This window comes from Parathielavia appendiculata (genome assembly GCF_033297405.1).
Source record: "Parathielavia appendiculata strain CBS 731.68 unplaced genomic scaffold N657scaffold_9, whole genome shotgun sequence".
NCBI lineage: Eukaryota > Fungi > Ascomycota > Sordariomycetes > Sordariales > Chaetomiaceae > Parathielavia > Parathielavia appendiculata.
The window spans coordinates 92,940-110,654 of record NW_026944228.1 but is presented as its reverse complement, the minus strand read 5'-3'; the positions used below and the strand labels follow the sequence as shown (position 1 = coordinate 110,654).

The window sequence follows — 17,715 nt, the reverse complement described above, 5'->3', positions numbered from 1 at the left end:
CAACTCGCAGGCAGATGTTGGGTTCGGATTCACATTGGCTGTCACTGCGGATTCTGGGACCTACCTCGTATGGACTTGCGGCCCGATCGCACGCTCAAGAGCCGAATGTCAACATGCACTGCCCTCAATGCCGGGGGGCTCACCACCCTACCACTCTATGGACGCCGCAGGATTCATGCCAAAGTTCTGCTACGACGGTTTTGCTGTCGCTGGAAGCAAGCATTCCCTACTAGGACGGAGCCCGCAAATACGCCCGGTGAGCTGACGACAGTTTTGCTCTGTTAAGACTCAGCTGACAACCTCCCATGCACCAGACTCTCTCTTGATTCTTTTCAATATCATCTATCTGCAACGGCCTAGTTTGCAGCCTCACATCCAGTTTGCTACTCTACCTGGCCGCGGTGACCGGCGTTCTGTTCGCACGACTCGATTACCGCCACGATGGCAGACCCTGAGCCCGTTGCTATCATTGGCATGGGTTGCCGGTTACCCGGCAACGTCGGGAGCCCCGAGGATTTGTGGCGGCTGCTGAGCGAGGGCGGCTCGGGCTGGGGTACTGTACCGGCTGACCGCTGGAATGCCGATGCCTTTTATCACCCCGATGCCACCTCCATCCAGGCGTACAACACGAAGAGCGGATATTTCTTGAAGCAAGACGTGGCCGACTTTGACTCGAGATTCTTCGGCTTCGGCTCACACGAGGCCGACGTGACCGATCCCCAACAGAGGATCCTCCTGGAGACAACCTACGAAGCCTTGGAAAATGCTGGCCTTAATATCGAGAGCCTTAGAGGCTCTGATACGGCCGTGTTTGCCGCGCTTTTTGCCCGCGACTATGACCGAATGGGCTACAAAAACCTCGAGACACTGTCCAAATTCCACATTGGAGGGACTGGGGAGGCCATCATTGCGAATCGGATCTCGCATTTCTTCGATCTCCGGGGTGTCTCCATGACAATTGACACCGGCTGCGTGAGTTACTGCATGCTCCATCAATGTCTCCCAAAGCTAAATCTTGGCAGTCTGGTAGCTTGGTTGCGCTTCATGAAGCCTGTATCGCCCTGAGGACGGGGCAATCTAGGATGGCCATTGTCGGTGGAACCGAGATCATATTACACCCCGATCAGAACGTGTCCATGAGCTCAGGCGGGTAAGTGGTGCCAACCCGCTCTGATTTTAGCTTTTATTACTGGGCCTGGATGGACGCTGATCATTTTTGTAGTATGCTCAATTCGGACGGCAAGTGCTTCACCTTTGACAGCAGAGGAGCCGGGTATGGCCGCGGGGAAGGCGTTGCCTCTGTCGTGGTCAAGCGGTTGAAGGACGCCCTTCATGACGGTGACACAGTTCACGCCGTAATTCGAAACTCGGGAGCCAACCAAGACGGAAAGACAACCGGAGTCACGCTCCCAAACCCGGACGCCCAGGAGGCTTTGATACGCGCTGTATATGCGGCGGCTCGTCTGGACCCGCACGAGACGCCTTATGTTGAGGCTCACGGCACGGGGACCCAGGTCGGTGACCAAGCCGAGATTCAATCTCTCGGAAACGTGTTTGGTGAAAAGGCCCGGGCGAGGCACGTTTACGTAGGCTCGGTCAAGACCAACATCGGCCACTTGGAGGCGGCCAGCGGTATCGCCGGGCTAATCAAGGCTGTCCTGGTGCTCAAGAAGCAACAGATCCCGCCTAATCTGAACTTCATTGAACCCAAGCCAGGCCTTAGACTGGACGAGAGACAGATTTCGGTGAGTTACTGTGTAGTGCTTGTAAATTGGTTCAGGGCCACCACGCTCACACTCAGTAGGTACCCCTGGAGCTTGTTCCGCTGGTTCCGGAAGGCGAAACGACCCCCCTGAGAGTGTCACTTAATTCCTTTGGCTACGGCGGCACAGTACGTCAAATCTGCGCTCTTTTTACCCCGTTCCAGACGTCTCAGGAGTCGGCTCGTTACCAAAGCGGCGCTTTTGCTCCTGAATTACTCCCGAGCCACGCCTAATAGGCATGAAGCGACTGACATTGTTGGACAGAATTGCCATGTGATATTGGAAACCCTGGAGCAGTTCATCTCAGATAAAGGCTCGACCATTACCAATGGGGCCGCCAGCATCAACGGTGCCGTGTCTCACCTCACTGCCAAAGTGTTTACCCGAACGAACGGCACCCCGGAGGCCAAACAAGAAAATGTGGCATTGGAAACGGGTATGCCTCTGATCTTTCCATTGTCGGCCAGTTCAGAGGCTGCCCTCGATGCCATGCCTGGACAAATCCGGATGTGGCTTGCAGGCCGAAATGTTGTCGCTGATTCCGACCTGAGGGACCTCTCTTACACCCTCGCTTGTCGCAGGTCGCTGTTCAAGTGGAGGAAAGCCTTTGTGGCGTCGGAGCTGGCGCAGCTTACGGCAACACTAGAAGAGTCCAAGGTCTCTAAGACACGAGCCGCGCCACGGGCGAACATCGCCTTCGTCTTTACCGGCCAGGGCGCACAATGGGCAGGCATGGGTGCCGAGCTGATTTCTTCCTCGCAGACATTCAAAGAGTCCATTCAGAAGTCATCTGAAATACTCAAGGGTTTGGGCTGCGAGTGGGATTTGGTACAAGAGGTGACCAAACCGACGGCCGAGTCACGGATCAATGAGAGCGCTCTGGCGCAACCCACAACGACGATACTCCAGATGGCCTTGGTTGATACCCTGCTTGAGTATGGCGTCCAACCCAAGTCCGTCGTCGGGCACAGCTCCGGCGAAATCGCCGCAGCATACGCCGTCGGCGCCCTGACAAGGGAAGGGGCAATCATGTGGTAGGTGTGGACTGGAGCCAGAGACTTGCACAGAATGTGCTGTGACAGTACTGACTGACAATGCGTTCAGCTCGTTCTTCCGGGGTCGATATTCTTCTGTTGCCAGGAAGCTCAACGCGCTACCCGGCTCGATGCTGGCCACGGGCTATGGCGAGCAGTCTGCGCTCCAGACAATCAAGGCCGCCAACCTTGACAGCGAGAAGGGCCGCGTCACCATCGCCTGCATCAACAGTCCGGCCAGCACCACTCTTTCTGGAGATGAGCCAGCCATCGACTACATCCAAGAAATGCTGGTTACGGGGGGCGTGTTTGCACGCAAGCTCAAGGTCGAAACAGCCTATCACTCCCACCATATGGAGAAAGTGGCAGCCTCCTATTTGGAGTCACTCGAAGGACTCGCCAGTTTCGAGGCCCGGGAGGACACGTTCTATTCGTCGGTGACCGGAGATGCGAAGATCTCTGGGTTCGGACCAGCATATTGGGTCGACAATCTCGTATCCCAGGTCCGTTTCAGCGACGCAATGACTGCTCTTGTCCGGAGCATGGCAGACACGGGATCCCAGGATGTCGCGAATGTCCTGATCGAGATCGGGCCACACCCGGCACTGCAGGGCCCGATCAACCAGATCCTCTCGACGATGCCAGGTTTCAAGTCCGCGTACATGGCTCCGCTGTCGAGAGGCAAGAATTCGGCAGAGTCATTTTCGGCATCCATCGCCCGGCTGTTCGAGCTGGGAGCCAAGGTAGACTTCAAGAGTCTGTTTACCACCCATCATCAACCGGCCGCGCAAGTCATCGGCGACCTTCCCCCATATCCGTGGGACCATCGCGTCAAACACTGGTCCGAATCCCGTCTCAGCCGCGACCACCGATTGCGCCGCTTCCCGTATCACGACCTGCTCGGCGTGTACGACGTCATGAGCCCGATCGACGAGCCCCGCTGGCGGCATCACATCAATGTGCAGAGGCTTCCTTGGCTCAAAGACCACGTTGTTGACGGCATGGTCATCTTTCCGGGCGCGGGCTATAGCACGATGGGTGTTGAGGCGATGAAACAGCTCGTTCAGATGCAAAACCCCCAAGAGGGAGCTAGGATTGCCAGCACCATCATGAAGGATGTGCGCATTGCCCGTCCCATCATTCTACCTGTCGAGTCGACAACCGACGGTCCCGGCGGGGATATCGAAGTTCAGCTGATTCTCAGCCCGTCCAAGATTAGCGAGAACAGCCCCTGGTACTCAGTGCGAATTCTTTCCCTGCAGCCGGACCAAACATGGGCCGAGCATGTGTCCGGCATGATCCGAGTCGACCTAGACTCTTCTGCTGGTGCTGCTCTGAAGCCCGAGGCTCCCGGCGTCTTTCTTGGTGAGGAGCACAACGCGCCGATCGAAGAGGCGTTTGAAGCGTTGAAGAGGATCCAATCCCTGGCTCAGGAGAAGATGGATATGGAAACATTCTACGATGACCGGAGAGCGGCGGGCAACGACTGGGGAGCCAGCTTTGCCCTTCTGACCGAGGCTTACATCGGTCCCGGGGTTGGCCTGTCCAAGTTGAACATTCCGGATATCGGCCAGTGGATGCCCTTCGGATATTTCCAGCCGCATCTGATTCACCCCACCACTTTAGACGCGTCCAACCACATGCTCCCGGCCATATTCCACCGGGAAATCACCAAGGCACCCCTGATGCCCGTCACCACTGAGGAGTCGGTCTTCTACGGTCATCTCTCGAGCAAGCCGGGCGACGAGATGCTCGTTGCCATGGAGCTCAAGCCTCAGGGCAAGAGCGCAGCAAGGGGAAATGTCTGGGCGTTTCAGCACGACTCTGTCACGGGCAAGCTGACGCTTGTGTCCTCGGTGAGGGGTCTCTTGATGCGCGCCGTTGGCGAGGAAGCAAGTCCAGCCTCGTCCCGGCGGCCGTTCGAGCGCAAGCACAACTACCAGGTGTACTGGAACGACGATCCGGATTTCCTCGCCGAGTCCTCCTTTGCGCGTCTGGTTGGTCCACACGTTGCGAAAGGCTCAGCATTCCTCGAACAACTCAGCGTCACCGAGAAGGCAACAGCCATCTACCTTAGCGACGTCAAGGACATGCCCATGATCCAGGCCCCCGAGACCGCCCCGCTACCCCATCTGTGTGAATTCTCGCGTTGGATTTCCGACGCTGTCCATTCAGATGCTTGCAGCGACGCCTGCACATCCCTGAGTGATGAGGAGCGTGCCCAAACGCTCGACAAATCCGCAAACTCCGGCATCGAGGGCGAAATGCTCGGCCGCATCGGCCGAAACCTTCCCGACATCCTGACAAACAGCGTCAACCCGCTCGAGCTGCTTGTAGCCGATAACCTGCTGGAGCGCTTCTACAAAGAAGGGCCGTTCAAGCCGCTGTACATGCAAATGGTGCAGTACATGCGCCTGCTGACCAACAAGAACCCGGGGATGGACGTCCTAGAGATTGGCGCCGGCACGGGAAGCGCCACGTTACCGCTGTTTGAGGCCATGGGCGACGATGCGTCGGACCTGATCCACAGCTACACGTACACCGACATCTCGTCCGGCTTCTTTGAGACGGCCAAGGATCGGCTGGATCGGTGGAAGTCGATCATCGACTATAAGACGCTGGACATCTCCCGAGATCCCGTCGAGCAAGGCTTTGAGGCGAACTCCTTCGACCTGGTCGTGGCTTCAAACGTGTTGCACGCAACCAGGTCAATGCGTGAAACCATGACCCATGTCAGGAAGCTGCTGAAGCCTGGCGGCAGACTGCTTCTCGTCGAGGTCAATAGGAGTACGGCGGTCGTCAGCCGGATCCTCGGAACTATCTTTGGTACTCTTCCCGGGTAGGTTACCTATTCCAGCCACCAAACTCCCCACGTCTCAACTAACACAGTCCTTACTTAGGTGGTGGGAGTTTGCAGACGGCCGCAAAGATTCACCGTTGCTCACGAATGGCGAGTGGCACGAAATACTACTTGAGACCTCCTTTGGCGGCATCGAGTTTGCCTCTCCGGACTGCGACGGCCCGCTGGCGCGAACGTCCTTCATCGTGTCCAAAGCCATCGAGGACAGGAACGTGAGCCCACCGGCCGAGCCAATCCCGGTCCCTGACTCGGTATCAATCATCTTCAATCCAGCTTCCCCCGTGGGGCGCTCAGCCGGCGATGTTCTATCCTCCGCGTTCCAGGAACAAAAGGTGTTGAGCACTGCCAGCTACACCTGGGACACGCTGCCCGCTGTTGAACAACAAGACGCTACCGGTGCAACCATGTATGTGGTACTTGACAGCGCAAATTCGACCGTTCTCGAAAACCCAAGCCCGGACTTGTTTGGCCGCTTCCAAAACTTGCTCGTCAACTGCCGTAACATTCTCTGGATCACCTTTCAGGAAGAGGATGGACCACAGGTCGCCCCTATCAAAGCCTTGGTGAGCGGTTTGGCCCGCGTCGTTCGGCGGGAAAACGAAGGCATCAGGTTCATCACTGTTGAGGTTAGGGACCTGGTCCGCAATCATGGCGATGATGTTGCCTGTCTTGTCCAGGAGGTTTTGCGCGTTTCGCAACTGCTTCTCTCGTCCGATGGTGGGCACCGCGTGACGGACGACGAGGAATTTGCGCTCAGCGGCGACCGACTATTGATCCCCAGGGTCTACGCCGACAAGAAGTTCAATCAGTGGACAGACCTCGTCAACGGCCGGGGGCACCTTTCCCCTCAACCGTTTAAGGATCCGAAACGTCCGCTGCGCATGGAGCTGGGTGCTCCCGGCCTCCTAAGCAGCATTCACTTTGTCCCAGATACTGTCCCATCTTCCCCGTTGGGCAGCGAGGAGATCCAGATAGATTCCAAGGCCTTCGGCATCAATTTCCGCGACGTCTTCGTCGCGCTCGGCCAGCTCTCTCTCGGGACTTTCATGGGCGAATGCGCCGGTGTCGTCACGGCGGTCGGGTCCGGCGAGTTCGTGCAAGCAACCTACAAGATTGGCGACCGCGTGGTCGGCATGCACGCCCAGCCGTTTGCCAGCTACTCCCGGCTGAGCGGGTACGAGGCCCATGTTCTGCCGGACAATGTCAGCTTCGCGGAAGCGGCATCGATCCAGGTGGTTTACACCACAGTGTACTACAGCCTCGTCCACGTGGCACGCCTCGAACCAGGAAAAACGGTGCTGATTCACGCTGGTTCCGGCGGAGTCGGTCAGGCTGCGATACAGCTTGCGAGGCATCTAGGTGCCGACGTGTTTGTCACGGTTGGCAGCGAGGAGAAGCGGCAGTTCCTCATTCGCGACTATGGGATTCCGGAGAGCCACATCCTCTCCTCGCGCGCCACGCCTAGCGACTTCAAGCGCCGTCTGATGCGGCTGACGGGGAACCGAGGTGTTGACGTGGTGCTCAACTCGACGTCGGGCGAGATGTTGGCAGAGTCGTGGGATTGTGTCGCTTCTTTCGGGTATCACATCGAGCTCGGCAAATCTGACATTGACAAGGGCAGACACATCAGCATGGCGCCGTTCAAGCGGAACGTCACATTCGCCTCGGTTGATTTGGTGGTCATCTCTCAGGAGCGACCTAAGTTGTTCTACTTGGTCCTGGACAAGGTCATCGGCTTGTTTGCACAAGGTGTCCTAAGGCCAGTACACCCACTCAACATCTTCCCTATCGATCGTCTCGAATCGGCCTTCAGGCTGATTTCAGAGAGGAAGCACATGGGCAAAGTGGTAGTAGACGTCGGAGATGACGGCGGTACTGTCCAGGCGACCCTACCCTCGCCACCTGCTGTTCAATTGAAGTCCAACGGCACATACATCATTGCAGGCGGTCTAGGCGACATAGGTCGAATGTTGGTCAAACATTTGGCCAGCCGCGGCGCCGGGCACATTGTGACCCTCTCGCGCAGGAAGCTCGGTGATGAAGAGCGAGTTGCGTGGGAAGCGGAGGTCGAGAAATCAGGAGCGAGACTTCACGTCTTGCAATGCGATATCACGGACCATCAGAGCGTCCAAAAGACGGCCGAGTATTGCCGACGGTCCCTACCGCCGGTTCGGGGACTCTTCCATGCCGGGATGGTCTTGAAGGTCAGTTCGTGCTTCCTGACGCCCTTGTACCCAGGGTATCAGTTTCAAGTGAGACACGATGGAATGAACGGAACTGATCGTGAACTGCAGGACCGCCCCTTGGTCAAGATGACGCCAGAGGAATGGAATTCGGTCCTCGCGCCCAAGGTCTTTGGGACGTGGAACCTAGACAAGGCTTTCAGCTCTCCAGACCTCGATTTCTTCGTCACGCTCGCGTCTCTTGCGGGCACGCTCGGCAACCCAGGACAATCGAACTACAGTGCCGCTAATGCTTTCCAGGACTATTTCGTGACACACCATGAGAGGATCTATCCAACTCGCTACGTCTCGGTCGACCTGCCCCTGGTCGACGAGACGTCGGCCATCAACGCCATGAAGGCCGAAAACCGCGACTTTGTCGGTAAGGGATCCATCCTGTTCGACGTCCAAGAGCTGCTGCAGTTGATGGACTACGCCATGGACCCTTCTGTCGAGTTAGACAGGCCATTTTTGCATTCCCTCATGGGCTTCGACAGGCAGTCAATGAAGATCGGCTCGGGAGACTACGTCTGGGCTGCCATGTTCCGAACGATCCCTCGATTGCCGGTATCGGACTCCCATGACCATGGGAACTCTGCTATCAAGTGCGACGTGGAGGGTTTGCTGCGGAGCGCCACCACGTTTGACGAGGCTGTCAAGGTCATCCTCGAGACGACCATTGAGAAATTCGTCGCATTCCTCAATCTCGAAGCAGATGACGTAGGCCCTCACCAAGCTCTTTCGTCGTTTGGCCTTGACTCGCTTGTCTCGATCGAGCTGAAGAACTGGATGGTGCGCACCTTCAAGGTTACCCTCCAGGCCTCAGAATTGACCAGTGCGCCGAGCATTACACACCTGGCCGAGACCCTGGCGTCCAGGTCCAAGCTGCTCCCTGCAAACCTCACCAAGCAGGGGCAGACACAGGAGGAATCAAGCCGAGAGGAGGAGCCAGACCACAGTAAGGAACACTTTGGGGAGGACGCTGCTGTTGCATCTCACAACGACACGGGCGTCAAAAGCCTGGAATGCTGTGCTCTGCCTGACGAAGAGGCCCGACAGCCAGTACCTGATTTGGACGAAGCTATGCAGAACCACATCCAAAACATTGCCCACTTTGCCCTGAGCGACGACGAAGTCGAGCACCTGCGGGCAGCTGTGCGAGAGCTCACGTCGCCGGGCAGCACCGGCCAGCAGGTCTACCAGGCAATCCAGAAGGACGCCCGTGATCCGAAAGTAGCCAATTGGGTTTCGAGACACCTGGCTGAGGACTTCCACCTCCGCATGCGACAGCCCCTCCAATACACCAACTTTATGGCCATAAACCACCCGAGCTACGTCGCGCATACGCAAGCCGAGCGCGCTGCACTGCTTGCCGCGACCGCGTTCCAATTCAAGAAAGATATCGACAATGGGACGGTTGAAGCGCTGTTCATCATGGATACGCCCGTGTGCAAGGCTCCGCTGAAGTGGTTGTTCAACACGTACCGGCGACCTCAGGTTGGCATGGACGAAATTGTGAAAGGGGCCGGTGACTACTGCGTCGTGTTTAGACGCGGTCGGCTCTTTCAGGTTCCCTTGCAGGATGGGGAGGCTCCCGCGTCCTTCGACTCCCTGAAAACCGCCATGACGGCCATTCTGGAAACCGTACGTGATGAAGGGACCTGGGCGGGGATCTTGACGAGCGACAACCGCGACTCTTGGGCGAAGGTGAGTGCATTGACTCAAGTGCTTTGGTTATCTGGGGGGAAACTACTGACACACACCGTTTCAGATACGCAACGAGCTGCTGGCGGCTAGTCCCGCCAACGCCCACTACTTCCAGACGATTGAGGCTGCCGCTTTTGCCATTAACCTTGATGATGGCAACCCTGTCGGCTACGCAGATTTGGCGAAACAGGGCAAGCTAGGCGACGGCTTCAACCGGTGGAACGACAAGCCGCTGCAGTTCGTCGTCACGGCAAACGGCAACTCGGGCGTCATCGTCGAACACTCACACCTCGACGGCACGACGCCTGCTCCACTATACGACCGGGTCCGCGACGCCATTGCCTCCTACAAGCCGAGCGCGGCCCGCGAGCCTACACCCGAAGAAGGAGCGCCGACACCGCAAGAGATTCCTCTGGTCCTTCCCCGGAGCTTGGACGCGCACCTCGCCACACTCCGCGACAGGTGGCTCGAGGCCAGCGTATCCCGCGACTTCATCTCGCACGAGTTGCGCACGCTTGGCGCTCATCTTCTCGGCCAGAACAAAGTCCCCATCAAGGGCGGGTACGACCTCCTCTGCCAGCTGGCGCTGTATCTGTACAATGGACGGCGCATCACGCCAAACTGGGCTCCTGTGATGTTGGCGCACTTCCACGAAGGGCGCCACGACATGGTTCAGTTGGCGTCGGAGCCGGTGCGGGACTTCTGCCAGGCAGCAGCAGCATTGGTCAGCGAGGATAATGAGCAGCGGCGACGGAGTTGCCGGACACTCATGCTGGAGGCGGCGCGCGACGTCAGCCGGCGTGTGACCGAGGCAAAGGACGGACGGGGATTTTACCGGCTGTTCACCGTCATGGAGCAGCAATGGCCCGCCGGGGTTCCCAAGGCGGCCGTGTTCGACGACGCGCTCCTGAAGAGGGGCATGGACTTCACGGCCGTGACGAATATCAACCACGCCTCGGTGGAAAGTGTGACGACGCCATTGGATCCGAGTGTGCTGAGACTGCGGTATACGATTCGTGATGATCAGTCAGTGCTCTTCCATTTCCTTTCCTCCAATCTTGATCCCGCCATAGGTCGGCTTTGAATTTGCCGCTTACTAACGTCCTGTTTTGCTGCTTAGTTCCCTCATTAGTCTGAATTGCCCGGTTGGGACGGCCGAGAAACTCGTCCAGAGTGTGGAGGAAGCGGCTTCGATAATTCGGGATCTGAGTCTGGCCAGCTAAGTAGAGGGAGCTGCATGTATCTTAGTTGCTGTCGTATGGATGTGCGAACAGCAGATGAATCCATCCTGACTGTGTTTCTACATGTGTGACCCTTCCAAGTCGACTAGGATTCTGTACTGTTGTAAGGCTAGTGAACTTATTGTTATAGTAGTTTCCAAGGGTCCTCTCGTAAGAGACGGCGAGACAGGGGCCTTGGACACTACGACAGAGTGATCACTTAATTATAGAGCAACACTTCAGAGATTCGAGGCACGGGCATTTTCGCCCTGCAAACCTCGCCTTATCATACGGTACGTATGACACCAACCTCGACGGCCTCAGAATGGCAACAAACCCGCAATCGGAGTATTTGTACAGACCCACGCTATGTCAGAGTCACGGGTACGCCCAAGCCGTCTCCAACACGGCAGCGACCATAACCAAAGCCGCCCCAAGAATCTTGACAAGCACCACCCCATCCATCAGCGAGCCCTGCATAAACACAGCGGCAAGAGTCAGCGCATCCATGCTGTCGGTGGCGACATTAAGCCAGATCGCCCGACGAACCTCTTGCTCGCCGCGCACAAGCTGCGCCGTCGCGGCGCTGGGATATGCCACTGCACCACTACTACGCCGCCTGGCGGATTCGGCGCTGCGCTCTGCGAGCAAGAGCCAGCCGCCCATCTCCCGCACACCGAAGAAGCGCGTCATAAGGGCTCCATCGGCTGGCAAGGTCGATACACCAAACAAGCGGAAGGTCAGGGTCGGGGCGAGGTAGCAACCCCGAAGGCGAAGCGGCTGACGCCGAGAGAAGTGACGAGGCCTTTGGCGAGAGGCGAGGGGACGGGGCCTTGCTGCCAGTGGTTGTGGTGTTGGCGGGGTTGCGGGAACTGTCGCTGTCTCAGAGCAAAGGTGAGGAGGCGGACATTTTCGCCTCGGTTAATTATTGAGTGATTATGAGGTATAGAAGCGGATGGAAGCGTGAGTTTCTAGCTCGCGGAGCAGGGCTTGGGTCTCTCTGGAATTGGGTTGGAATGTCATCTTACTGCGAGGATGTGGAACAAATTAAAGGAAATCGGGTCGCGATGGATGATGACTCGTCCGGGCCTCGAAGAGCCCCGAGGGCCGAATCGGCCTCGTTCAGACCAGCCATATCTACTTTAGGCTGGCTCAGTTGTGGAGTTGGAACGCTTCTCGACCTCGACAAATGTACCTGGCAGGACAGGAAAGCTGGTTTCATGCCTCGGCGTTGCCACTCCTGCCGGGGTCCCATTTGAGGTTGAGTTGCAGAATCGAAGTTGTCCTTGACACAACAAACCCGAAACCTTGAGAATGCCCATACGGTTTTGGTTTATGTTCAGTCTGATGGATGTATACATTCAGGTATCAAATTCCTAGGCGGACATACTCCTGGCTGATGGTCACACTTGGCTTCAAACCCCCTACTGTTCAACTAGCGTATCACAGGTGCATTCTTGTATTTTCATCGCATGCCTACAACTGCGGCACCTTCCGTACGGTTGACGTTCGTACTTGCTTAATCCATCTGGCATTGCTCCAGTCCCAGGAAGCAAGCAGGAGTGTGCTTTTGGGTCAACTGTTAAGGGAGTGCAGCCGAAATCTGAGGCGCCACCTCGCCGTCCTGTCATGATTGCTTTCACACCGAGAAGCCATCTGCACTCTGCAGCAATAAGTCCTCCACCAACATTTGCGTCGGCATTGTTCTAAAGCAGCATCCTCACCATGATCTCCATAATTCTTCTGCTCCTTTCATCCCACCACGTGGCTTTTGGTGGGCTGCTGGCGGGTGATTCGGGCTGTATCACAAGCAGCAAGCAGCCCAACCCTGTTGACTGCCACCAACTTATCAGCGCGTTCAGCCGTAGGTTTCTTCCTCGACATTCGAGACATGTAAGCACCTTCGCTGAATGATTCAGGACAGAAAACGATGCATCTGGCTATATCACGCTCGAGGGCAGGCAAATCCTAGAGATGGCCGTGGGGACTTGCGCGGGCACTCTATTCAACAAGCAGTCCACCAAGGCAAGGGTCAACACGGGAACACTGGCGTTCGACATGACAAATAAGGTCTACAACCAATGCGTCATCAACGGCATGTGGGGACGTTCGGAGACGGACCAGTACAGCATCCATATCTGGTATCTGGACCCCAAAGACGCCAGAAGTCCCTTTCGACACAACGCCTGGTCCACAAACAACGTGGCTTTGCCAGCCAAGCACAAGCGTGGTGCTGCGGGAACCACTTCCATTAACAACTAGCAGCCCGGAGAACATCCGCCTGTCCCGGAGCAGTGCCGCAGCGCCCTCGGTAGATTCACTGGTATGTTTCCTCAGAATTCGTTCGTTCCCAAGACGGAGAAAAGCTATTGACCGCAGATACTAGCTCCGCGGGGTATTTCACAGTCAAACCGCGTGACTGCGAGACAAAGGTGGTCAAGCGCTGCGTTGCATCCTTATGCAACAACCAGAACAACGAAATCGAAGTCAACAAGGAAGTCATGAGTTTCTACTTCGAATGTCATGTTTTGGATTCTTGTGTTGTCAGCGACAAGAAGTACGGGGTGTGGGAACCGGATGACAAGGGGGTTCACACTCGCCTTGTACGAGGCTCCTTCGGGCCAGCCGTATTGAGCAAACCAGTCAAATAGGTGTCTCCTAGAACCATGAGGGAAAGCATCATGGGTGAGGTAAGGTGGAACTTGTATTACCGCATTCGCAATCTTGGGTCGGCTTTGCACAGCTGGCTCACCATTGGGATATGGGGAAGGGACATAATTGATGGCTTCTGGATGGAAGGATGAAGAGTAGTTTTCATTCATTACAGAATCGGCTAATCGATGTCAAAGAGTCTCTTGTGATGTCGGAAGTGTTCGGTGTTTGAGATGCTGGGGCCAGAGGCACAATCGGTGTAAGTGGGTTAGGGGTAAAACTGCTTTGTGTGAGCATCTTTACTGCCAACGCCACGACACTGCACCGCCACACATTCTCAACCATCATCTACGCCACAACCACCCCATCAGAAACCGCCAAGATGGACAGGGATGGCAATGACCGGCCTTCGAGCGACTCCGGCCGCTCCATGACGCCCCCACAATCACGCATCCCACTCAGCTCCAGTGTCAGTGCCATCGCCGCGACGTCCATGGTCGAGCCACCCAAAGTCATCCTCTCAAACTCTGTCATCCGCGCGCCAATTTCTGCTACCATGGTACATCATCCTCTGTCAATGTTTACACACCATAACCCAATCAGCGCATTGCTCTAACACATGCGAAAGAACAAGGACGCCTGCTACACCTATGTGCACATGCACAACTCGCAGCACGCAGACCTGTTTGAGGAGTTCTGCAAGGATAAGCTGCCCAAAGACGATGTTTACGTGCCGCCGGATCTGCAGCCCGTCAACCCAGAGGAGGAGGACGATGTCGTTCCCGATCAGCACGCCGCCTATGGAGTCCAGAAGGCTACGCAGAAGGCGCGCGAGCCGGCTTGGAAGGACCTGGGACTTGCGGAATTGATGGCCCGAGGGCCGGCTCCAACCGCTGTGCCAAAGAGACGCGGCGGAGCCAAACGGATGGGTGGATTCGGGCCTCGGTATACGGGCTTGCCGCGCTAAGGGCGGGAGGAAGGGTTGATGTATCGTTTTCGCAAGGCATTGCTAGGCGTTTGATCAGGAAGGTAAAGGGTATCGTCAGCATCCCGGAAGCATTATGGGAGGATTACGGAAGGCGTTATGGACATAGCATTTGACAAGCGATCAACATTAGGATACGCGTGATTTTTGCATCTCCGTCTAGAAGCCGGACGCGGAAAAACGTGACACCAACTACCATGACCAAACCCGTAAACCAATTCGTTCCCAAGAAACCCAAACGCCAGCCCAAATGCCCCGAACCCCACCGGATCTCCGATTCCCTCATACGGCAATCCACACGCCCCCCGCTGTATGCCTGCTCACCCTTTCCCAAACAACGCCTCCCTCTCCAGAACCTCGGGCTGAAACTTGACCAAGAACACCGTCTTCCCCGGCCACATCTCGCCCTCCTCCTTGCCGCCCACGCTATGCGCCGTCACCCTCGCAGGGAACGCGGCCCCGTCGCACACCCCCTCGACGATGCCCGCCACGTAGGCGGCGCAGTTGAGCTGGCTCATCTCGCGCGGCACGCTGATGTAGGCGTTGACCAACGGCTCGTTGTCGATGATCATGTACTCGTCGGGCGTGTCCGGGTTGGAGCTCTTTTCGAGGCGGTCTGCCTGCCGCCCGAAGAGGTGCGTCCACAGGTTGATCTTGATGAAGTGAAGGAGGGCGATGATGGTCAAGGGCCGCGTCTGCGAGCGAGGCGGTTCGCGCGTGAGGAGGAGGTCGAGCAGTTTGAGGCCTATTGGATGGCCTTGGATGTTGAGGCTGGTACGAAGAAGGGAAAAGATCAGCTGCTAGTCTGCAGGGAGCAGGTGGAAGGGCAGGACTGGCGCATATACCGCTTTTCTAGCTCCTGGATACCAGTTACCCGCCGCTGTGCGTAGCTGACCATCTCGGAAAAGAGGTAGGCGAAGCTGGCCTGGCTGAGCTCGGCCGTCTTGGTGCGGTGCAGTGGTCGGTGGTAGATGGTCTTGCCATTGGATGGATATCGCAGGCCCGCCTGCTCCTTGCTGCTTGCTGTCTTGCCCGGACCAAAGTGCGCCATTGATGTCACCGCACTGATACGATACCGGGGACTGTGACAATCTAGGCTTGGGGTTTTGTCGGTCGTTGCACGTCAGATGCACGCACTCGAGAGCATTGCACAGGAACAAACGGCTGTCTCCACTTTCTGCTGCGCGCTTCGGGTGTGCATTGACTTCCAGGGTTGGCATTACACACAATTGCCATGTAAGGCAGGCGGTGAATTTTCAGGGTCTCATTTGCGTCAGCCTGCGACAACCATGGAAGATGGCAGAAACAGCTACCTTTTCCCCGCTGCTGTGTTGGTTGACCCTAACATGCAGCGTTCGTTGGGATGCAAGGCTGCCATGTACGGATTACAATATATGATCTAAATGATCTAACGCTTCCACCTAACATCAACCGCCTGGCTTCGTTAATCGGCGTTGAACACCCCTCGTTAAAATGTCTGCCACGACTCTCGGTCACAATGGAGTCGAAGCTGTCAAGCGCAAGGAATACGGCGAGGCGATCCAGTTTCTCGACAAGGCTCTCGAGTCTTCCGAATCGCCCGTCTGGCTTCTCGCACGCTCTGAAGCCCACCAAAACCTCAAGAACTTCGAGGCGGCTCTCCGCGACGCTGAACTCGCATACAATGTGGCAGCCCAGCGCGGTTCGGGGAACTCGCGCAAGCAGATGATCGAAGCTCAGTATCGCCGCTCAGTCCAATACCACCGGCTCGGCCGCTACGCCGACGCAGATTGCTGCGCAAAGTGGAGCATGTCATTGGCAGAGGGCCGTCCGGCACGCGAAGACGATGGTGTCGAGAAGAAGGTGGACGAGAACGGCAACTACACCGTGACCTACGAGGACGGGGTTGCCGATAACAAGGGGCAACCGGGGGAGAACGTGGATAAGTCGGCTGGGATCGAGCAGCGCCTGACTCAGGCCTCGGTCAAAACGGGGTTCGAGGACGATTGGAGGCGTGCTTACATCTGGAGGAGCCAGGTGCTCGGCATGATGAAGAATCTCCCCGAGGATCACCCCGGCCGCAAGGTCAGTGTCACGAAAGTTCCACCCAAGCCGCAAAAGGATGCCGAAAAGGCGACGCCAAAGGTCGCGGAGGAGAGTAGGACGAGCCTTGCGAAACCGACCGAGCCCCAGACGGGCATGGACGCTGAAACCGCAGCGCAGGCTGAAATTCCCCGGCCCGATCCCGTCAGCGGATTCGACACGCAGCTCCAGCTTCGCACAGCGTTTTACCAGAGCAACCAGACAGTCACTCTCACGCTGTTCTCGAAGGGTATAAAGCGAGAGGCCTTGGACGTTAAGATGTCGAAGAACAAGGTAAGACCGAGCTCTGTGTTGTTCGCATGCTGTCGTTGGGCCTTGCTAACAAACTGCAGATTCAAATTGCACCACTACCTCGCCCCAACGCTCCCTGGGCGAAACCTGGTGAACCCGAGGCCACCTCAACGCTCTTCCTTGATGGTGAAATCGACCCGTCAAAATCCCGCTGGACCGCGACACCACTGAAGATCGAGCTGGTCCTCCACAAGGCCGCTCCCGGTGTCAAGTGGGGGACATGGGGCAAGGAGTGGATTGGCGCCGCCAGCGCCGAGACAGCAGTCCCCTCCGCGGAGACAACGCCCGCAACCTCTGCCGCCAGCCCCCCTGACGCCGGCCCCGCTGCTGCTCCCATCGCCCCGCCGCCGGCCTCCGCGGCAGCGCCGGCCTACCCGACGAGCAGCCGACACGGCCCCAAAGACTGGGAGAAGCTGGGCCAGGAGGAAGCAGAAGACGACCAGAACGACGTCAACTTCTTCTTCAAGCAGCTGTACAAGGGCGCTACGCCGGAGCAGCAGCGGGCCATGATGAAGAGCTTCATCGAAAGCAATGGGACTGCGCTCAGCACCGACTGGGAGGACGTCAAGAGCCGCAAGGTGGAGACTGTCCCGCCTCAGGGCGTGGAGGCGAAGAAGTGGGACAGCTAGATCTGGGCGTCGAGGGCTTCTTCTCTCCTTTTGTCGATTTCGTTCTTTGGTCTGCTTGGTTTTGGCGTCGGTGTCAAGGGGTGGGTTTTGGCCGACTCAAATCGCCTCTTGATTTTGACTTGCATGGAGCCGTTGGGAGGCGTTGCGAGTTAAGTGACTAGGTGCATCGGAGACTGGCCATGGGCGCAAGGAACTGAGGACAATGCTGCATGTAATCTAGCTGGAAGTCGCAGCTGGCAGAGGATTATTTTGCTCCATAACCAGATAGAT

General features: G+C 57.0%; 7 protein-coding genes across 7 annotated transcripts; 4 read left to right on the top strand and 3 right to left on the bottom strand.

Moving 5' to 3' along the window:
* Window positions 1-441: 441 nt before the first annotated feature.
* N657DRAFT_681942 (uncharacterized protein) lies at window positions 442-10,809 on the top strand (the record flags this gene model as incomplete). The annotated part of the gene is made up of 10 exons (XM_062796441.1): window positions 442-972; window positions 1,023-1,150; window positions 1,223-1,745; window positions 1,805-1,891; window positions 2,028-2,797; window positions 2,868-5,636; window positions 5,698-7,861; window positions 7,952-9,586; window positions 9,651-10,612; window positions 10,707-10,809. 10 exons carry the CDS (start codon window positions 442-444, stop codon window positions 10,807-10,809), a joined length of 9,672 nt encoding a protein of 3,223 aa, XP_062645901.1.
* Window positions 10,810-10,842: 33 nt separating this feature from the next.
* N657DRAFT_646794 (uncharacterized protein) lies at window positions 10,843-11,822 on the bottom strand. Its single transcript, XM_062793184.1, has one exon. It carries the CDS (start codon window positions 11,497-11,499, stop codon window positions 11,185-11,187), a length of 315 nt encoding a protein of 104 aa, XP_062645900.1. The 5' UTR covers window positions 11,500-11,822; the 3' UTR covers window positions 10,843-11,184.
* Window positions 11,823-12,531: 709 nt separating this feature from the next.
* N657DRAFT_681940 (uncharacterized protein) lies at window positions 12,532-13,068 on the top strand (the record flags this gene model as incomplete). The annotated part of the gene is made up of 2 exons (XM_062796440.1): window positions 12,532-12,670; window positions 12,731-13,068. The coding sequence occupies 2 exons, from the start codon at window positions 12,532-12,534 to the stop codon at window positions 13,066-13,068; spliced, it is 477 nt and encodes a 158-aa protein (XP_062645899.1).
* Window positions 13,069-13,870: 802 nt separating this feature from the next.
* On the top strand, window positions 13,871-14,909 carry N657DRAFT_646791 (Apc13p-domain-containing protein). The gene is made up of 2 exons (XM_062793183.1): window positions 13,871-14,017; window positions 14,087-14,909. Exons 1-2 carry the CDS (start codon window positions 13,889-13,891, stop codon window positions 14,423-14,425), a joined length of 468 nt encoding a protein of 155 aa, XP_062645897.1. The 5' UTR covers window positions 13,871-13,888; the 3' UTR covers window positions 14,426-14,909.
* Window positions 14,270-15,535, bottom strand: N657DRAFT_664771 (TRAPP I complex). Its single transcript, XM_062795256.1, has 2 exons — window positions 15,289-15,535; window positions 14,270-15,214 (listed from the first exon to the last, which is right to left on the bottom strand). The coding sequence occupies exons 1-2, from the start codon at window positions 15,492-15,494 to the stop codon at window positions 14,764-14,766; spliced, it is 657 nt and encodes a 218-aa protein (XP_062645896.1). The 5' UTR covers window positions 15,495-15,535; the 3' UTR covers window positions 14,270-14,763.
* Window positions 14,484-14,860, bottom strand: N657DRAFT_491857 (uncharacterized protein). Its single transcript, XM_062787630.1, has one exon. It carries the CDS (start codon window positions 14,727-14,729, stop codon window positions 14,541-14,543), a length of 189 nt encoding a protein of 62 aa, XP_062645898.1. The 5' UTR covers window positions 14,730-14,860; the 3' UTR covers window positions 14,484-14,540.
* Window positions 15,536-15,764: 229 nt separating the features above from the next.
* Window positions 15,765-17,643, top strand: N657DRAFT_621258 (SGS-domain-containing protein). Its single transcript, XM_062790615.1, has 2 exons — window positions 15,765-16,798; window positions 16,858-17,643. Exons 1-2 carry the CDS (start codon window positions 15,917-15,919, stop codon window positions 17,443-17,445), a joined length of 1,470 nt encoding a protein of 489 aa, XP_062645895.1. The 5' UTR covers window positions 15,765-15,916; the 3' UTR covers window positions 17,446-17,643.
* Window positions 17,644-17,715: the final 72 nt, after the last annotated feature.

Bases quoted from the DNA above. Each gene is read 5' to 3' on its own strand.
- N657DRAFT_646794 (XM_062793184.1), bottom strand. From the start codon at position 11,499: ATGACGCGCTTCTTCGGTGTGCGGGAGATGGGCGGCTGGCTCTTGCTC.
- N657DRAFT_646791 (XM_062793183.1), top strand. From the start codon at position 13,889: ATGACGCCCCCACAATCACGCATCCCACTCAGCTCCAGTGTCAGTGCC. The intron at 14,018-14,086 runs GTACATCATCCT...CACATGCGAAAG, and splicing joins CGCCAATTTCTGCTACCATG to AACAAGGACGCCTGCTACAC.
- N657DRAFT_491857 (XM_062787630.1), bottom strand. From the start codon at position 14,729: ATGAGGGAATCGGAGATCCGGTGGGGTTCGGGGCATTTGGGCTGGCGT.
- N657DRAFT_664771 (XM_062795256.1), bottom strand. From the start codon at position 15,494: ATGGCGCACTTTGGTCCGGGCAAGACAGCAAGCAGCAAGGAGCAGGCG. The intron at 15,215-15,288 runs GTATATGCGCCA...TCTTCGTACCAG, and splicing joins ATCCAGGAGCTAGAAAAGCG to CCTCAACATCCAAGGCCATC.
- N657DRAFT_621258 (XM_062790615.1), top strand. From the start codon at position 15,917: ATGTCTGCCACGACTCTCGGTCACAATGGAGTCGAAGCTGTCAAGCGC. The intron at 16,799-16,857 runs GTAAGACCGAGC...AACAAACTGCAG, and splicing joins TTAAGATGTCGAAGAACAAG to ATTCAAATTGCACCACTACC.